The following is a 19314-nucleotide window of genomic DNA, read 5'->3' as shown; positions in this document are numbered from 1 at the left end:
CCCCCCCCCCCCCCGAGTGGAGGTTTTTCTGTTTCGGACTCTCTCCTTTTCCCCTCTCACTCCCCATAGAGGGTAGAGGGGGATCGCCTCCCACCTTGGAGTCTCCAATCCCGGCCCAATTTTATCTTCCCCGGTTCGCACTCACGTTAGAAGTCTCTCTCAGTGGATTCTGCGTCCTTTTTCTCCCAATCTCTCAGGTTTTGTAAGGTTTCCAATGTCTTCAGATCTTTTCTGTGTGATGTATGGGCGCTAGTGCAAGTACGGAGCTCCTTACTTCTCTGCCATCTTGCCCCCTCCATTCCCTAAGGCTCAGATTTTCATGGAAGGATTTGAAGGAAGTTAGACTAATAGTTTATGGGGCAGTCAAGTTTAGGAAGGTAAATTTAGGTTCTATCTAAACACAGTGGAACCTTAACAGGTCAGTCATCCCAGGAGACAGAGAAGCATCTGATGAGAAAATGAGTTTGGGAAGGATTCATATAAAATGACCAAGTGATATGAAATATTGGACTCTGGTAGTGAAAAGTCAAGACAGAATTCTTGAGATATCTTTGGTGCAAAAGGATGGTTTTATTAAAGCATGGGGACAGGACCTGGTGGCAGAAAGACCTCCCCTGGGGTCATGACCTGTGACTGATTATATACTTTCAAGTTGAGAGAGGTTAGGGATAATGGATGTCTCTAAGAAATTTGGAACCAAGGTTTCTGGACCTTGAGGGGTTAGTTATTGTTAGAAAAAGTTCACTTACTACTGTCTAGTAAAATCTTAGTCATGAGACCCTTCAGATGTATATCAGTGGGCCATATGCTTGGAGGATGCTTGCTAACATAGATCTTGGGAGATAGAGATAAAGAAAGTTTCCAAAGGAATGTCTATATGTTAAAGACTTACAGGATCCTAGAGGTTGGGCTAATGTCAGGCTAAGGTTGCCTTCTGTCTCTAATAAAGTATTAACATTGAGGCAGCTGAGTTCCTTGAGGAAGGTCTCTCTGCCTGTCTCAAGTATATGTCAGCTCTCTACAAACTGTAAAGAAATTAATTTTTTCTACCTTTTTTGCCTTTGTTCTCCACATCACAAGGACAAATCCCATTCCTTTAATATGAATCAAAGCAGTAAATATGGTAGTAAAATTTGAGGGTAATACAATTGTATCCAATATCTTCATTTGAATGGGTGGCAAATTATTATAATCACTTAGTTTGAGCCTGGCTTCAAATAATATCTCTGAAGGTAGTGAATTCAGTATGTTTGTACTGTTATTATCACACAAAAAAATAATAATAAATGAAAAGGCTATTGAAATATATCACACAGAGTCATTTTTTTCCAAATCAAGAGTACTTGATTTTAATCCATGATGTGGTCTAGATTTACAGGAAGGACAGAAAAAAAAAAAGAAGAAGAAGAAGAAAAGAAAGGCTATGCTCCTTTCTAGTTCCCAGTGAGGACTTAGACAAAAAAAAACATCACCTGGAATATTTTTGTCCATAGACTGGTAATACTTATAAATTCATAAATTATTTTTTGAACACACAGATCTGGCATTTACTTGATTTGTTTAAATGAATAGCATAATTTCAATAGGACAACATATAGGACAGGGAAACATTACTGTACACGGCAGCTAATAGACTTTAATGACACATATACATTTGTGCTTGTTAGTGAAGGAAAGGAATTTCCTTCTATTCTTCAATCTCTTCTTGCTGAAGTAGGAATTAAATTGACAGGAGACAAATTAACAGGAGAAAAACACACACACACAGTTTTTATTATGTGCTCACAGCGGCCAAATAATGAAATTGAGATCTAAAGAAATTATCAAGGCAGGCAGTTTTTATATTATGTTTATGAGGAGACCATACATCTATAAGGAATTGTCAGGATAAAGAGAACTGAATTTGCAGTCTTCAATTGGTAAGGAATTCTAAGCAGAATTTGGTGTGTGGTAGTAGATTGGTGAGATGTAATAAGCGTTGTTTATATGGACTTCTAGACTCTGAATTTCCTATGCCTGGTAATAAGGATGTGTCTTTACCTCCTGGTGCAGGGAGGGTACCTTTCATATGGGAGATTTATTTCCTGTTTACAGGAGAACAGAGGAGAGTCAGAGTGTCCTTTCTGCACAGGCCTTCTCTTGAATAACTTTTGTTTTAAATAATCAGTAATGCCAAAGTGGCACATTTTGGGTGGCCTGCCGCGACGCCCATATTAGTGTCCTGCACTATATAAAGTATCACATGGAGCATGGCCACTAGACTGAGCACTACCCAAGATTGTCACATGGTGCAACATTAGAGTAACTACATTGCTTATATTTTGGGGCTATAGTTGACACATAGGTTACCTTAATTTCAGGTATACAGTTAGTGATTCAACAAGTCTGTATTTTATGCTATTTTCACCATTAAGTGTAGGTACCATCTGTCACCATAAAACACTATTTTAATTAATACCACTGACTGTATTCCCTACCTTGTGTCTTTCATCCCTGTGACTTATTCATTCCATTACTGGAAGCCTGCATTTCCCAGTCCCCTTCATCTATGTTGCCCATCCTCTCCTCTGGTAGCCATCAGTTAAATGTGAAACTAATAAGTAAAACAAACAAAAAGCAGAATCAGACTTATAAATGCAGACCACAGACTGATGGTTATGTTACTTATTTTCTATGTGTTCCCTGGATTTGTGCAACAATATTAATGAAGGGTCTGGTTAAGATAAATGAAGCAGATTCTTTTCTCAATCTGCAAGCCCTTCCTATGCTCCCATCTGCCTTCCATTGCCTGTGACATCTTCCCTGGGTTTAGAAGTAGAACTTGGATGGTCTCTCAGCTTCTTAGAACTCTACGAGTCTGTAGGCTGCTGTTTTTGTACACTTAAAGTAAATACACTAGAACATTTCATGACAATAATTCAGAGGGTTACTTCTTATAAGAGATTTTTTTTTATTACTATACTGTAATTGGGAACCTAACAAGAGGAAATGCTTTGGGTCAGACAAACATAATACTTAGGGAACTCCAAGATAATTATTTCTGTATCATATTTTCAGTATCTGTATAAGGGGGTTGTTACAGACAGCCTAGGAAACACAATATTAAAAACGTATGATGATATATATGAGAATCAGTTAAACACTATATGAAAAATACAAAGATTTTGTTAAGAAGTCCACAATGAACCACATATATATATTTAATGTTTATTTTTTGAGAGAGAGAGAGAGAAGCAGAGCACAAGCAGGGGAGGGCAGAGAGAAAGGGAGACACAGAATCTGAGGCAGGCTCCAGACTCTGAGCTGTCCGCACAGAGCCCGATGCAGAGCTTGAATCCATGAACCATGAGATCCTGACCTGAGCAGAACTTGGATGCTTAACTGATTGAGCCCCCACAATGAACTATATTAAATTCATACCTTTTGCTTTCAGGAACCCAGTGTTGAATGAAAAGATGTTTAAAAGACACATTTATGAAAAGGAAGGTAGAGACATTTTTATGGTCAGAAAAACGGGGAAGTCGAATTTGTCTCTCTGTCCCAGTGAAGGAGTCCAGGGAAATCAGGGAACAGCAACGTGGTTGACCAAACTGCAGGGAAGGGAAGCATTATGTTGACAGTGGTCAATGAGGAATTTAAATAAACTCAAAATTCTAGTACCTCCAATTTTCAAATCACTACCACAAATTACAGCACATAAGGGTTATTTTTGGAAATAAATGGAACTTGGTTTTGTTGTTAAAGCATCATCCCAACACTTTTTTCTTAAAAAATTGTCCTTGTACAAATGAAGTATCTTTGTAGGAACAGCTCTCAAACATCCTCCAGCCTTACAATAAGAAAATACTTTAAAAATATTTTAATGTTTATTTTTGGGAGAAAGACAGAGAGTGAGTGAGACAGAGCATGAGTGGGGAGGAGCAGAAAGAGAGGGAGACAGAATTCAAAGCAGGCTTTTGGCTCCACGCTGTCAGCACAAACCGGACACAGGGCTCAAACTCACAAACCACGAGACCATGACCTAAGCCAAAGTCAGACTCTTAACCAACTGAATCACTCTGGAGCCCTCAATAAGAAAATAATACACATTTACTGAGTTGTTACTAATGCAATTTGTATCCAGGATTATGCGAATGTAGAAAGACACATGTATGAATAGATAAAAATCATACTCAAGGATGAGTATATTAAGAATAATGGATACTGTGCAGCCATAAAATCATTGAAATGAGAGTAAATGACATGTAGTTGAGGGAAGAAACCAGACAATGACTAATGAAAAAAGCAGTATGTAAGACTACCAGATTTCTAACTGGGAATTGAAGAAGATATTTCAGAAATGGAAGAAACAGGATGAACAAAGAAACAGAGATGAAAATTAGTAAATAGATCTATTTGAAATTCATTAGAATCTGCTTTTACTAAAGAAGGATGTAAGATTCATGGTGGCCATGAACATAGCATTGAAATAAATTCTGTTAATTTTTGTCATAGATTAATTTGGTGATAAGAATAAGAAGTTCAGCCTTGCTAAATTTGGTGCACCTTACATCAGGGAAAATACATAACCACAATCTAATTAATCATGTTTGCATAATAATGAGTGAAGGCAATGGTTTTTTATTTAATTCCCAACAATCACAAGGCAGAAAATACACAAGTGCTATTGTGTATGTATCAGAGGTAAGGACAGAAATATCCATTTCAGGTAGATTTCTAAATGATTAAATTCAAAGAATTAAAGAAGAGAAATATATTTTTTGGAAAAATGAGAAATCAAGCATTGAAAATTTTGTAAAAGAATCATTTTGTACCTATTTACTTAGTTGAATCACCTACAATGCAATAGCCAAACAATTCTGTTTCTTTTTTGGCTATCTGTGTGAAATTGACTAACTTCATTTGTCATTTGTTTGAAAGGTGAAATAGGGACACCTGGGTTGCTCAGAGGGTTGAGGGCCCAACTCTTGATTTTGGCTCAAGTCATGATCCCAAAGTTGTGGGGTTGAGCCCCACATTGAGCTCCATGGTCAGCATACTCTCTCCCTCTGCCCCTCTCCTCCACCTTCTCTCTTTCTCAAAATAAAATAAAATAAAATAAATTTAATTTAATTTAATTTAATTTAAAATGTTTAAAATAAAAGGTGAGGGGCGCCTGAGTGGCTTAGTCGGTTAAGCGTCCGACTTTCGCTTAGGTCATGATCTCGCGATTTGTGGGTTCGGGCCCCGCGTGGGGATCTGTGCTGACTGCCAGCTCAGAGCCTGGAGCCTGCTTCAGATTCTATGTCTCCCTTTCTCTCTGCCCCTTCCTGCTCATGCTCTGTCTCTCTCTCTCTTTCTCAAAAATAAATAAATAAACATTTTTTAAAAATGTTTTAAGAGAAAGAAAATAAGCCTCACACACATCATCACGTGTAGAACCATGAACTTTTAACCTGGGACAAACCAAAAATATTCTACTGACTCAGCCTGAACCTTGATATCAGCAACTTGATACAGGAAGAGATTTTTCTTAGTGACTGCATTAGCAGCCAATTATATTCAGTCAAGAGCAGCTTTCTTCTGCCAACACCAATAAAAAATTCTTTTTTATTTTTTTTATTTTTTATTTTTTTAGTTTTGAGAGAGGGCGAGAGAGCAACCAGGGGAGGGGCAGAAAGAGAAGAAGATAGAATATAGAGTCCCAGGCAGGCTGTGTGCTGTCAGCACAGAGCCGGATGCAGGGCTTGAACCCATGAACAACAAGATCATGACTTGAGCCAAAATCAAGAGCCAGATGCTTAACTGACTGAGGCACCCAAGCACCCATCAAAAATTCTTTGTCACCAATGTATATAAAACATTTCCTTTTTGCTTTAAACACCCCTGACTTCTGTTCTTAGTGGGACATTTTTTGGGTGACTTCCCAAATCTATGTACCCTGAATTGTGATTCTTTGATCCCAAATAAATGTTCTTGCCTAATTATTGTCTCCTTACAATTTTAGGTTGACTTATTTACAAGGATAGTAAAGATTTGAATTATTTATATTTTAATCAAGATTTATAAGGAAACCACTTCTTTAATTACTTTGCCCTCATATCATTGTACATGGAAACTTATATCTGCTCTAGTTTTATAAAAAAAACAAAATAGAGTGGGGGGCCTAGGTGGCTCAGTCTTTTGAGTGTCCGATTTCAGCTCAGGTCATGATCTCTCAGTTTGTGGGTTTGAGCCCTGCTTTGGGCTCTGTGCTGACGGCTAGCTCAGAGCCTGGAGCCTGCTTCAGATTCTGTATCTCCCTCTCTCATTGACCTACCCTGCTCACACTGTCTTTCTCTCTCAAAAAAAAAAAACAAAAAACAAAAAATAAAAAACAAAAAAAACATTAAATAAATACAGAGATACATATTATGAAACTAATATAGATTAATCCAAGTCCATATGGGTATGTAACTCTAGAAAATCACATCAAACCAGTACCCACATTATAGTGTTTTTTTATCAACAGAGATATAATGATTAAACTTATAGAAGAAACAAAAAACCCTATATATTGCAGCAACATTTATTTTTCCTGTTCTCATTTTCACTTTAATAAAAAAGTCGACTTAATATCCAAGGTATGCAATCTTATGCATCATAATCCGCTTTTCCCACTTCTCTTTGGTTTGTCAAGGAGTTTGTCATATGGGCAAGGTCAGTCACACAAATGGTTTCTAAATATTGTGGTAAACCAGTGAGGAAAGAGGGATGGAAAAGTTCTACAAAATGTGCTTCATATTTCGGTGAACACTGAAGATAGCACATGCCAAAACTGTACCATAGTTTTATTTATTAACTTATATTCAATATCATTCTCAGTGATAAAATCAATTATGTTCCCTTAATAACATAATAAATGTGATTATTATTTTTGCCAAACATTTATTAGTCCTGTACCTTCTGGTCTTGTCTCCCTGACTTTACCATCTCTTTCACATTATTCTCGATTAGAATGATCTTTCAGTTTATTCAAATGTACTACCTGGAATTGGGTTACAGAAGCCAAGACAAGTCACAAATGTCAGGAATGATCTATTAGAATTAAAGTTTATCAACTTCAATCTTAGACATTTTTAGTTGTTTTCACAAGATAAAAATGCCTTTTTAAAAATGACATTTGTTGGGCTATTTTCTAAGGCTAAAAAAGACAATTTACAGAAACAAATCATGTTCTGTCTTAGAGATAATACTTTTTGGCTATATGTAGAAGAGCCAAATTATGAACCATAATTTTCTTGAGTATTTTTGTAAGAATTTGCAACAAGAATAAAGAGGAAGATCAGGGTAAATTGATCCCCTTGGTCTGAATTATTTCTCTTGGCAATTACCACTAACTGGACACCAAAGTGACCTTATTTATTGTGTTTCTAGATATATATCTCATTAATCTCCTGGAAAGTCTTGGAATGTTTTTTATAATTAAAATGGATTCCCAGCTCCACACACAGACTTTTTCCTCAGCCATCTCTCCTTCTGTTACCTCTGCATTTGCACACCAAATGGGCCCAAGGTGTTGGTGGATCTATTTGCCAACATCAAATCAATGTCCGTCACTGGCTGTGCTCTGCAATTCTTCATCTTCTGTATCTGCAGATTCTGAGTGTCTATTGCTGTCAAAGATGGTCTTTGATTGGTATAAAATTGTCGGCAACCCCTTGTGCTCCTGGCCCATGGCTAGGATTTATATGGTGGAAATGTCAGCTGCCTTGGTACGCCTGACATGAATATTCCACTTATGTCTTCTGTAGGTCATATGAGTAATCATTCCTTCTGTGATATCTCTACTCTCCTATTGCTGTCTTGCTCAGATGCCCAGGTCAATGATTTTGTTATTTTTAACATTTTTGCATTCATTGAATGGAGCACCCTTTTAGGAGTCCTTTTCCTTTATTGTCTTATCAGTCTTGAAGATCTGTTCTGCCGAGAGGAAGTGCAAAGCTTTCTCCACCTGCATTTCCCACTTAATGGCTATTGCAATCTTCTGGGGAACTGTGCATTTCATATATTCCTGGCCAAATTCTTCCTCCTCCCTGGATTAACCCAAAGTGAACTCTTGGTTTTACACTCGTGTGATTCCTGTGTTAAGTTCTCTGATTTATACCCTATGGATCATTATGTGAAAGAGGTGGTAGAAAACTGAAAACTAAAATTTTATTTTAAGTAGACAGTATAAATAAATATATATTTATATATGTATACATGCAAGCATACTCTTCTGTTTTCAAATCTCCTTTTATACTTCCATGTTATATTATATTATTAAATTGTCTCAAATATCTTTTTTTTAATATTTTTTTATTTATTTCTAGGAGAGAGAGAGACAGACAGACAGCGTGAGCAGGGGAGGGTCAGAGAGAGAGGGAGTCACAGACTCCGAAAGAGGCTCCAGGCTCTGAGCTGGCAGTCAGCACAGAGCCCGACGCGGGGCTCGAACCCACGAACCGCGAGATCATGACCTAAGCGAAAGTCGGACGCTTAACCGACTAAGCCACCCAGGCGCCCCAAATTGTCTCAAATATCTTAATCAATAGAGTATTTTACTATGCTACTATGATGCCAATATTTAGAGTTTCCTATACTTTATTGTACGCCTCCATTTTAAGTGAGCAATGCTTAATACTTGGAAAATTTATCAATCTTCATCTTAGTGTGCCAATTTTGCATTAGTTGTTAATTTTATGCACAAATTATTCTAAGAGCTAATAGTGTTTAGTATACAGCTGTTGCACTATAGGTGTCTTGCATTTCATGGTGATTCCAGTAATTGTATACTAATGAATTCAATAATGTAATAGAGAGAAATAAAATTAATTCATTAATTTTACAAATTATTCATGATAAACTCAAAATTTTCCTGAAGTGAAAAGGCAAGATACTCTCAGTTCAAGGAAAATGTCTACCTCTAGAGTGCAGAGGAGAAGATTCTTTGAAATTCCATTTCAAATCAAAATGGTAAAGAGGGATACAGTGCTGTTGGGGTAAAGAAAGGAATCCAGATGAAGAGGTTACAATTACAGATCCTGAGGTGGGCAGAAGAATGCCTTCTCAGAGGTTATGTAGTTGTAGGGGAGCAAAACCTTTCCTTTCTTCCCTTCCTGGTTCTTTGGCTGATTTAATAACTAGGGGCACATTCACCCCAATGTGTCTAGCAGCACTATCAACAATAACCAAATTATGGAAAAAGCCCTAATGTCCATTGACTGATGAATGGATAAAGAAGATGTGGTTTATATATATACAATGGAATAGTACTCAGCAATCAAAAAGAATGAAATCTTGCCATGCGCACCAACATGGATGGAACTAGATTGTATTATGCTAAGTGAAATAAGTCAGTCAGAAAAAGACAGCATCTTGTGATTTTACCCATATGTGAAATTAAGAAACACAATAGATGAACATAGGGGAGGGGAAAGAAAAATGAGGTAAAAACAGAGAGAGAGGCAAGCCATAACAGACTCTTAAATAAAGAGAACAAACTGAGGCTTGCTGGAGGGGAAGTGGGTGGGGGGATGGGCTAAATGGGTGATGGGCATTAAGGAGGGCACTTGTTGGGATGAACATTGGGTGTTATATGGAAGTGATAAATCACTGGGTTCTACTCCTGAAACCAATACTACACTGTATGTTAACTAACTTAAATTTAAATAAATAAATTTTTAAAATAAAAAAATTTATATTAGATAGATTAACAGGAGAAAAACTAATTTAATTTCATATGCATAGGATCTCATAAAAAATATAAAACTCAAAGAAGGGATCAGAGCAGGTAGCTTGTATATTTTTTAGACAAAGAAACAACACATTTTTTAGTGTTTGTTTATTTTTGAGAGAGAGAGAGCATGACTTGGGGAGGAGGGACAGAGAGAGGGAGACAGAGGATTTGAAGTGGGCTCTTTACTAACAGCAGCTAGCCCAATATGGGGCTCAGACTCACAAAAGCAAGATCATGACTGGAGCCATAGTTGAACAGGCGGGTGTTCAACCAACTGAGCCACCCAGGAGGCTGAAACAATATATGTGTGAAGAATGGACAGTACAAAGAAGTGTGGGATTGGGTTAGAGAATAAGTAAAGAAGTAACAGAGTTTGTTTATACAGCTTGCTCAGCCTTCAATTCCCTCCCTGGTGATGCAGATGTCTCTCTTTCTCCTGGTACAGGAAGGGTACCTTTCACGTAGGAAATTTATTTCCTCTTTTCAGAAAGACACAGGAAAGTCAGAGTGTCTTTCTTGCACCTTCTGTTTCTTAAGTAACTTTAATTTAAAATAATCAATAGCCAAAGTGGTATATTTTGGGGTGGCATATTCTGCCCCCTCTCCAAGTCCAGCATGGGAAGGACAAAAGTGCAAAGTGAAGGGTCCTGATAAAGTACATCCTTGTTGTGAAATTCTCAACACAGTCACTTCCACTTGGCTCTTCTTTCCTTCTTCTGCCTTCCCAGTCTTGGTTAACTGATCTTATTAAATTATATAATTTACTCTCCTCAAAGCATCCTTGTACCTATGGCTCAGTTGATTTGACCATTGTCTCCGATACAAGACTGCGAATATTCTTTTTCAAAGCAAAATTAAATGAGAGTATAATATATGCTTTGTATATGTATTTAATAGCTTTTTTAAATTTTTTAAAATATTTTTATTTATTTCTAAGAGAGGGAGAGAGAGCGTGAGCAGGGGAGGGTCAGAGAGAGAGGGAGATACAGACTCTGAAATAGGCTCCAGGCTCTGAGCTGGCAGTCAGCACAGAGCCCAACGCGGGGCTCGAACCCACGAACCACGAGATCATGACCTAAGCGATAGTCTGACGCTTAACCGACTAAGCCACCCAGGCGCCCCTGTATTTAATAGCTTTTAAGAAAATGTATATATAAATGGTTGTGGGTACTAAATTAAATACCTACATAGATACTTATATTAACTATATGGGAAGTAAAAAACATTCATCTGTGTACTTCCTGGATGTATCCTTCTTTACCTGGCTCTGCTCCTGTTTTCCAATATTAACCACTAGAAGAATCTTATTGAGAACATGGATATGATTATGTGTTTGTAGGACCATGTAAGACTCAATGCCATTCTTAATTACTATTAGAATTGTGTCCCTAAGTAATTATAATTGTCCTTGGTGAAAGAATTTCAGAATGGGAGCAAACCTCAAAAGGCTTCTCTGCTTTAAAATTTTTTTCAATGTTTTACTCATTTCTGAGAGAGAGAGAGAGAGAGAGAGAGAGACAGCGTGAGCAGGGAGGGTCAGAGAGAGAGACACACAGAATCCAAAGCAAGCTCTAGGCTCTGAGCTAGCTGTCAGCACAGAGCCCGACTCGGGGATGGAACCCAGGAACTGCGAGATTATTACCTGAGCCAAAGTTGGACGCTTAACCGACTGAGCCACCCAGGCACTCCAAAAGGCTTCTCTGCTTTTAAAGGTGGCATTTGTGGGAAACTGACAAATTTGGGGGAAATACGGTGGTGGAAAAAACCAATGGGAAAGCTTCTTTTGGAAAAAAAAAAAGCTTTAAGAGTTTCCACTTGTACCATATTTTCCCAACTTATCAATACACTTTTGCTAATCTTTCCTAAGAGCAGCATGACAAAAACCACTTATTAAAATGCATTAAAATCTAAACAAATCAGAAACTCAGTGGATTCATCTGAAGCTTCTCATTCAGAAGTTATAAATAAATATGGCATCATCCTTCCATACAGCATGTAACAGTAATATCATGTAAAGATTGATTTGATCTGCACACCGGCTTCTTTAATCACATCTAATGAGTGTGAACTGACAAGAAGGAAATCATAAGCTAATTAAATGAGATATTTTAAGCTTATCTAAAAATGGAAGAAACCAGCTTGATTAATTGTAGGCTTCATCTTCACAAAATTATATAATTGGAGAGTGAAAAATCATTCACTCAGAATGTTGAGTGAGCTTCATGACTTAAATAGGAGCTTAGGGCAGATGGCTGTACTAATCCTTCCATGTGGAATTCTACAGAAATAGGGAACACATCAAAAGGTTTTGTGGTCTATTCTGGTTCATTTACTTCCTTCCTCATCAATTTCTTTCCACTCTGTACGTTACAATGTCCCCATACATCCATCAGGGACTGATGAGAGAATTATTATCCAGCGTCATAATACAAGTGACTATTGATATAATAGACATGTTGCCATCTCTGGACTCTTTTCCTTCAACCCAGTATCACACACAAAAATTATTCATAACAACCATAGCTATTCATAACGGCCATACCTCAGGGCCAGAAAACTATTATCTGAAAGAAGGAGTTTACAAGTAGACAGCTCCTATGTAGTGCGATGATTAGGGGTACCTGTGGCACCAAGGGAATTGTTTAGTTACAGATTATTTTCTCACTTGTCTTTCTATGACATCCTAAATTTTGCCTTCAGTCTTTCCCTTCATAGTTACAGGAAGCTGTTCTCTATTAACAAACAAATTCCTTCAGGAATTAATTTAGATTTTCCAATTTTGTGCAGTATATTGCCACACATACTCCAGATCTAATGGGGATTGGGATTAGACTACATATTCTGGAGGGACGGCCATGTTTATGAAGTTGAAGCTCAGCTCCAGTATGAACAGAATGTAGCCTGAGGAAATTTGACCACCTTGCAGACAAGAAAGCACCTGAGAGGAAATGAGCATGGAAAGGAATCAGGAGAGGTGACCAAGCATGGCTCCACTTCCTCTTCCAGATATGCATAAGAGATGTAGAGAACAGTAGTGAAGCACTCACGCAACACAAATACAATCATTTTCTTGAGTTCATCTGATGGCAAGTTATTGGCAATTACATAGGTGGTTTAAGATTTGTCTCAACAATATCTCCCAGAGGAGTACATTTGGTATTTCAGTATCAGAAGTATCACACAAAGAATGGCAACATGTTCAGAAGAAGCATTTACAATTGTTAGTAAAATCACTTTTCCAAAATTCAGAAACACGCGGATTTAATTGAATTTTGCCTGAAGAGTAGTCTGGCTTTATGGAAAGCCAGGGGAAACTCCATAACAACAAATAAAACAAGTAAAAAAAATAGTAACAAGAGCAAAACCTATGTTTCTGTTTCCTCCAGGCGAGGTTTAAGAAGAAATATGAAACTACCTGAAGTACTGAGATATATAATCTGATAGATGCTATGTACCTCTTACATTTTTGTCTGTTTACACAAATTTTGGACTTACAGACTTTGTGGCCATTAAATTAGCGATGTTAAGACTCAAGAAATACAGGTGATTAATATGATTATTTTACATTTTATGGAATATCAATTAGCAGCAGTTGTTTAAAAAACACATCCAACCTATGCTTGTACGTGCACAGCAATGATTCATTCACACATGATGAAATGCTGCTCAATCACAATACAGAGATTATCCCCCAAAGCCACCAGGTTATACATGTTCCAGGGTAACCAATTTCTTTACTCCTTATTTGCTTTCTGCAATTGTGCAATGAAGCTACCTGCCTCATCACTTTATTTTCACATCAATATTAGCAAAGATCAAGTGTCCAGCTAATATAAATAAAACAGATGACCTCCAAAATAGTAACCTTCCTGCTTTCAGTCAGCAGTGTTGGGACCCTACCTTGGTGTAGAATTGAAACTTGCATGGTTTCTCAGCTCTCTCAGAAATCTAGAAGTCTGTGCATCATTAATTTGTACATTTTCAAATGTCCCTTTAATGTAAAGACACAACAGTATTCTCTAAGAGTACTTAAGAGAGTTATCCTTTATGATAGTGTTGTTTCATTGCATTATATTGAGGAATCTATCGTGTGGAAACCCTATGGATTCAATGAAACTCAACGTCTATGGGACTGTAGAAGTTTACTTATTCCATCTAGGTTTCAATTTCTTTTTTTTTTTTTTCTTTATCTGTGAGAGACAGAGAGACAGAGCACGAGTGGGGTAGGGGCAGAGAGAGAGGAAGACAAAGAATCTGAAGCAGTCCCCAGGCTCTGAGCTGTCAGCACAGAGCCCGATGGAAGGGCCCGAACTCACAAGCCAAGCTGTGAGATCATGACCTGAGCCAAAATCCAACACTTAAATGATTGAGCCACCCAGGCACCCCAATTTCTGTGTCATATTATGAGTTCTTAAAGACAACTGAAGACACATATTAATATATGAAATATATCATACTATGTGTTGATAAGTAAACAATATAAATCTGACTATGGTAGAAAGGAAAAAAATGCCTTTGAATAAATTAATGTACATTAATGGAAAGAAATGCATTGCCTCATTCATGATACTTTCTTATCTATAATGTACATTCTGATGCCATTTTTGTTTAAAAATTAAATATCCAATAATATAGACAATAAAATCTACTTTTCCCTAGGCAGTGAGATTATGGGGCCTTTTTGTTTGTTTGTCTTGATTTCTTGATTTTTAGTTTTATGGTTTTTGTGAGTTTGTGGTTTTTTTGCTAATTTTAAAACAACCTTTATGTTATGCACGTGTTTAATGGGAGACTGACAGTGGATGTGTGTCCATATGAATGTATAAATGTAAGCTGGTGTTTGTTTGTAAATTGTGGAATTAAACAAAATGCCTCTAGGAAGAGGAGTAAACATGAAATAAGGAATGCTCATTGACTAGAGTCATTTTACTACTACTAATGAAGTATAACATTTGGATGTGAGATAGAGAGGGACCAAAGGAACATTGTGTTAGAAGTCTATATTTTTCAATCACCCAGCTGACATGAATATCAGACAATAATTGATGTAGTTCTTTAAGTCACACATTCCTGAGAGACCAAGTATTTAACACCCAGGGACCAGATACAGAGATGATTATATAATCCAGATCTTTCAGGAGACAAGGCTGAGGCTCCTGCAGACAGAACTGTGCACAACAAACAAGTCACTACTTCTGGGGAAGGTACTAATATATTTATTTTAATTTGTACTTTAGATATGTTTAATTTTTATCCTTTTTCAACCGAAAGCATGTTATAAAACCAATGGAGAATATTAAATATTTTTAAACTTTTACTTTAATTACTTGGAGCAATGTATTTTTCTTAAATATATATATATATATATTTGTATATATATATATACACACATAGATAGCAAGGATGACAATAAAATGGGAGCATGGATTATCAAGCTAGTTGGACATTTTTTATTATTTTAAATCTCTTCCTTTCACTTTTATATATTTTTTAAACTATATTCATTTTTAAAGGTAAACATTTTTAACTACTATATCCATAGGGACAGGTATTTAAATGAGGCCAGGCCACCAGTTTGGAAACATGCACATTGATTACTAAATCATTATTCAGATATTCCTTTTCTGTCTTTCATCTCCATTATTCTTAAGTCCTCATGGAATAGAAGAGGTCATTTATGATACTGCGTACATCACTCGTTGGGTAAAATAGAACCGTGGGACACAGATTTCAGTTGGCTTCCCAAAGACCACCAACTTTTTTTAATGTTTATTTATTATTATTCAGAGACAGAGGATTATTCTGAGCAGGGCAGAGAGAGAGGGAGACACAGAATCTGAAGCAGACTCCAAGCTCTGAGTTGTCAGCACACAGCCCAATGCTGGGCTTGAACTTACAAACTGCGAGATCATGCCCTGAGCAGAAGTCAGATTCTTAACCAACTGAACCACCCAGGTGCCCCACCACCAACCTTTTTAAAGCAAAGAGAGGCAGATTTTAGAAATATTCTGTGCAAGAGTATTCAGTGAAAACAATTAAGTAACATTACACTTTCTAGAAAATTAGGTTGAGGGTACAATTCAGAAATGAGTCCATCTGAGGTGAGAGATTATGAACTTATGAGTACTTTTACCATGTGGCTTATACCACTGATCTGTTAGTGAATAGATCTTGTTGATTATAGTAAATTAAGGCAGATGGACTCGCACACGAAACTACATTCCCTTTCTTACTGCTCTGTCACCTGTGGTCAGCATCCAGCATCTCTACAATTTGGTCCCCCAAATTCTTCCTACTGGCTCCTGAGCAATAGCGACTGTTTGAGGAGAGCATGGTTAGCCTCAGCATATTCCTGTCCATCCACTCTGTAGTAGTGCACATGGGGACTCTTCCACTGTATTGTCCAGTAACCACTACCTGCCTTGTTCCAGTGAGTCCTGGAGCAAACTGTTTCTACCCCTTGTTTACTGAGGCTGGATAGAACATAGAATTAAAGGGCTGTGGGAGTATGTTACATCCAGGAAACTACCAGAGCTCTCTCCACTCCACTTTCTTGGATGATGAGGGAAAACAAAGGAACATATTCATCACCTGCAGCTCTTACTTAACTATGCTTCTCTATTACAGGATATAACTCATGTTTACAAAATTTAACAAAAACAGCCAACTTGTCAGAAGACCTGGATTATCTGGACCTATTAATCATGAGAATCATTGCCTCAAACTATGAGGATATTGTTTCCAATCTATAAGCTGGAAGTAGCAAAAATTATCATAAATACTATCTAGTGGTGTGGAAATAGCATGATTTAATTTGGATGAGAGTGTGGTACAAATTCTGTGTAGTGCTTTTGAAATGCAGGCGATATTAGCATCACTATCATGTTATCGACTTATACTGATATGTGTATATTTCCAGGATAGTCTGTTTAACCTAAACAGTCCTGGCATTGCTTGTCTCTTTTCCTAAATACAGAAAAATAGAAAGGACCAGCAGTGTAACTACTAAGATAACAAAATGATGTTAATCAAGTTTCCATTTCCTTCTATCACAACCAGGAATTCCCAGATCTCAGTGATGGCTATTGAGAACTGCTCTGTAATTGCTGACTTCATACTCCTAGGACTTTCTGGCAGAAAAGATGTGCAGCAGGGGCTCTTTGTGTTCTTTCTGTTGGTTTATGCCATAACTGTGATTGCCAATTTGGGGATGATCCTGCTAATCAGGCTGGACTCCAGACTCCACACACCCATGTATTATTTCCTAAGCAATCTGTCTTTCTGTGATGTCTGCTACTCCTCCACGGTCTCTCCCAAGATGCTGGCTGACTTCTTATCTGAGCAAAAGAAGATTCCATATAACTTGTGTGCAATTCAGTTGTATTTTTTCGGAGCCTTTGCAGATGTGGAATGTCTCATGTTGGCTGTCATGGCTTACGACCGGTATGTAGCCATCTGTAATCCACTTCTTTATACAGTCGCCATGTCCAGGAGAATCTGCATCCAGCTCGTGGCCCTTGCCTACATCGTGGGCTTTGTGGACTCCGCAATCCACACCTGCTGCACATTCCGATTGTCATTCTGTAATTCCAGTATGATCAATCACTTTTTCTGTGACATCCCACCCTTGCTATCCCTCTCCTCTTCAGATACATCTATAAATGAGATAGTGATGTTCACGTTCATTGGTTGTGTGGTGGGGTGCAGCAGCATCACCGTCCTCCTCTCCTACATTTACATCATAACTACCATCCTTAGAATGAACTCAGCAGAAGGGAGATGCAAAGCCTTCTCTACATGCGCCTCCCACTTGACCGCCGTGGCTATATTTCACGGCACTCTCCTGTTCATGTATTTCCGACCGAGCTCCAGTTACTCTATGGACACGGACAAAATGGCCTCTGTGTTCTACACGGTTGTCATCCCTATGTTAAACCCACTGATCTACAGCTTAAGGAATAAGGATGTGAAAGGTGCTGTGAAAAAATTAATCAGTACTTGAAGTTGGTTTTTTTTCACCCAGGAGTATTTTTTTAAAAGATTCTTAGAGGTGAAGTTCAGATCTTTTGACATAGATTCTTGCAGTCTCACCAATACAACCTTCTAGATGTTTTCTATGGTTTATCTCTGTACCTAAATTGAGTGTGGAGAGTCATTATTGATCTTAGTCTTCTGCTCAAACTAAGAAAGAGTAGTAGTACTAGGTTCAACTATTGGTTTACAAAAAGGATCTTTGTACACCTGCTCTCTCTGTTCATGCGTATGTCCCAGTGAGAGCTTGTTGGAATAGCAACTCTTCTCCTCATGTCAGTTAAACGTAACTCCTTAAAGTTATAATATTTTTTTAATCAATGAGTTCAATAAACTTGCTCAGCCAGAAGGGAATGCCAGTGACTTAAGTTGGGTATCTTTGCATCCTTCCTATGGACTGGTATAACCCTCTAAGTGTTCCAACAGAGCCCTTAGAAGTATATCAGTAGTAGGCAAACAAATAATAAATTAAAAATACCCTGCCCCGACTCAAAGTTCTGTGAATGCAACACCCTTTCCAAGATTGTTCACCAATCGTCCTACTTTGTTATCTACAAAGCTCAGCTACAGATACCATTTAAAACATTTATTAAATTAATGAATGAGTGTCGCCTGCAAAGCTGATGCAAGGACACTTTGTAAATTCACACATACACACACACACACACACACACACACACACACACTTGCTTTGCTAATATTATTCTAGTATGCTCATCTTAGATTAAGTCTTCTCACTTTTTTTTTTTTTTTTTTTTTTTTTCTAGGATTTAATATCCATCAGGGATTGGCATCATGTGAAGTTCAAATCTTTTTGGATCATTTGTTCCTCATCATTCTGGTCCCCGTTATTTCAGCANCACATACACACACACACACACACACACACACACACACACTTGCTTTGCTAATATTATTCTAGTATGCTCATCTTAGATTAAGTCTTTTTTTTTTTTTTTCTTGCCTAGGCTGAAATATCCATCAGGGATAGGCATCATGTGATGTAAAAATCTTTTTGGACCATTTGTTCCTCATCATTCTGGTCCCCGTTATTTCAGCAGACATCCCCAGGATCAGGTGCTCTAATTATACACTGCACCTCCTAATCAGTTCATGGGTTCCCCTTTCTGTGCTGACTCTGGGGAACAGAGATGGTGCTGCTGACAACTTTATAGAAACAGCAAAAATAAGAGTTGGGGGTAAAGGCTAGTTCTGGTTCAAAGGCCACTGGAAAGAGGGTGTCATCTTTCTTAATGTGTTCATAGCATTATCCTACAAAAATGTTTTAAAAACCTAAAATGCCTAATTGGTATAGTTTAGATGAAAGTAAGATTTATTAACATAATAATGTGTTCAGTAAAAAAGACAACAAAGTAATATTTACATAGAATTCTATTTGTAATAATTGATGATATTGGCTGTCTATCTGTGAAATAAATAAACAATTTTAATAATACTTATTGCTGAGTAGATGGATGTCAGGTAATTTTGTATCATTTGCCAAAAACCTAATTAATTGCAAATGTTGTTTACACTGCCATCAA

The 19314-nt window shown here is 37.4% G+C and overlaps 1 protein-coding gene and 1 pseudogene across 1 annotated transcript; both read left to right on the top strand.

The window, feature by feature from the left end:
* Nucleotides 1-6423: 6423 nt before the first annotated feature.
* LOC120225821 lies at nucleotides 6424-8144 on the top strand (annotated as a pseudogene).
* An 8673-nt stretch (nucleotides 8145-16817) lies between these two features.
* On the top strand, nucleotides 16818-17741 carry LOC120225828 (olfactory receptor 5W2-like). The gene has a single exon (XM_039224012.1). It carries the CDS (start codon nucleotides 16818-16820, stop codon nucleotides 17739-17741), a length of 924 nt encoding a protein of 307 aa, XP_039079943.1.
* Nucleotides 17742-19314: the final 1573 nt, after the last annotated feature.

Source organism: Hyaena hyaena, unplaced genomic scaffold, assembly GCF_003009895.1.
Source record: "Hyaena hyaena isolate Hyena2069 unplaced genomic scaffold, ASM300989v1 scaffold_1546, whole genome shotgun sequence".
NCBI lineage: Eukaryota > Metazoa > Chordata > Mammalia > Carnivora > Hyaenidae > Hyaena > Hyaena hyaena.
The sequence above is the reverse complement of the archived record's forward strand: the minus strand, read 5'-3'. Positions and strand labels throughout refer to the sequence as shown.

Coding starts and splice junctions, on each gene's coding strand:
- LOC120225828 (XM_039224012.1), top strand. CDS start 16,818: ATGGCTATTGAGAACTGCTCTGTAATTGCTGACTTCATACTCCTAGGA.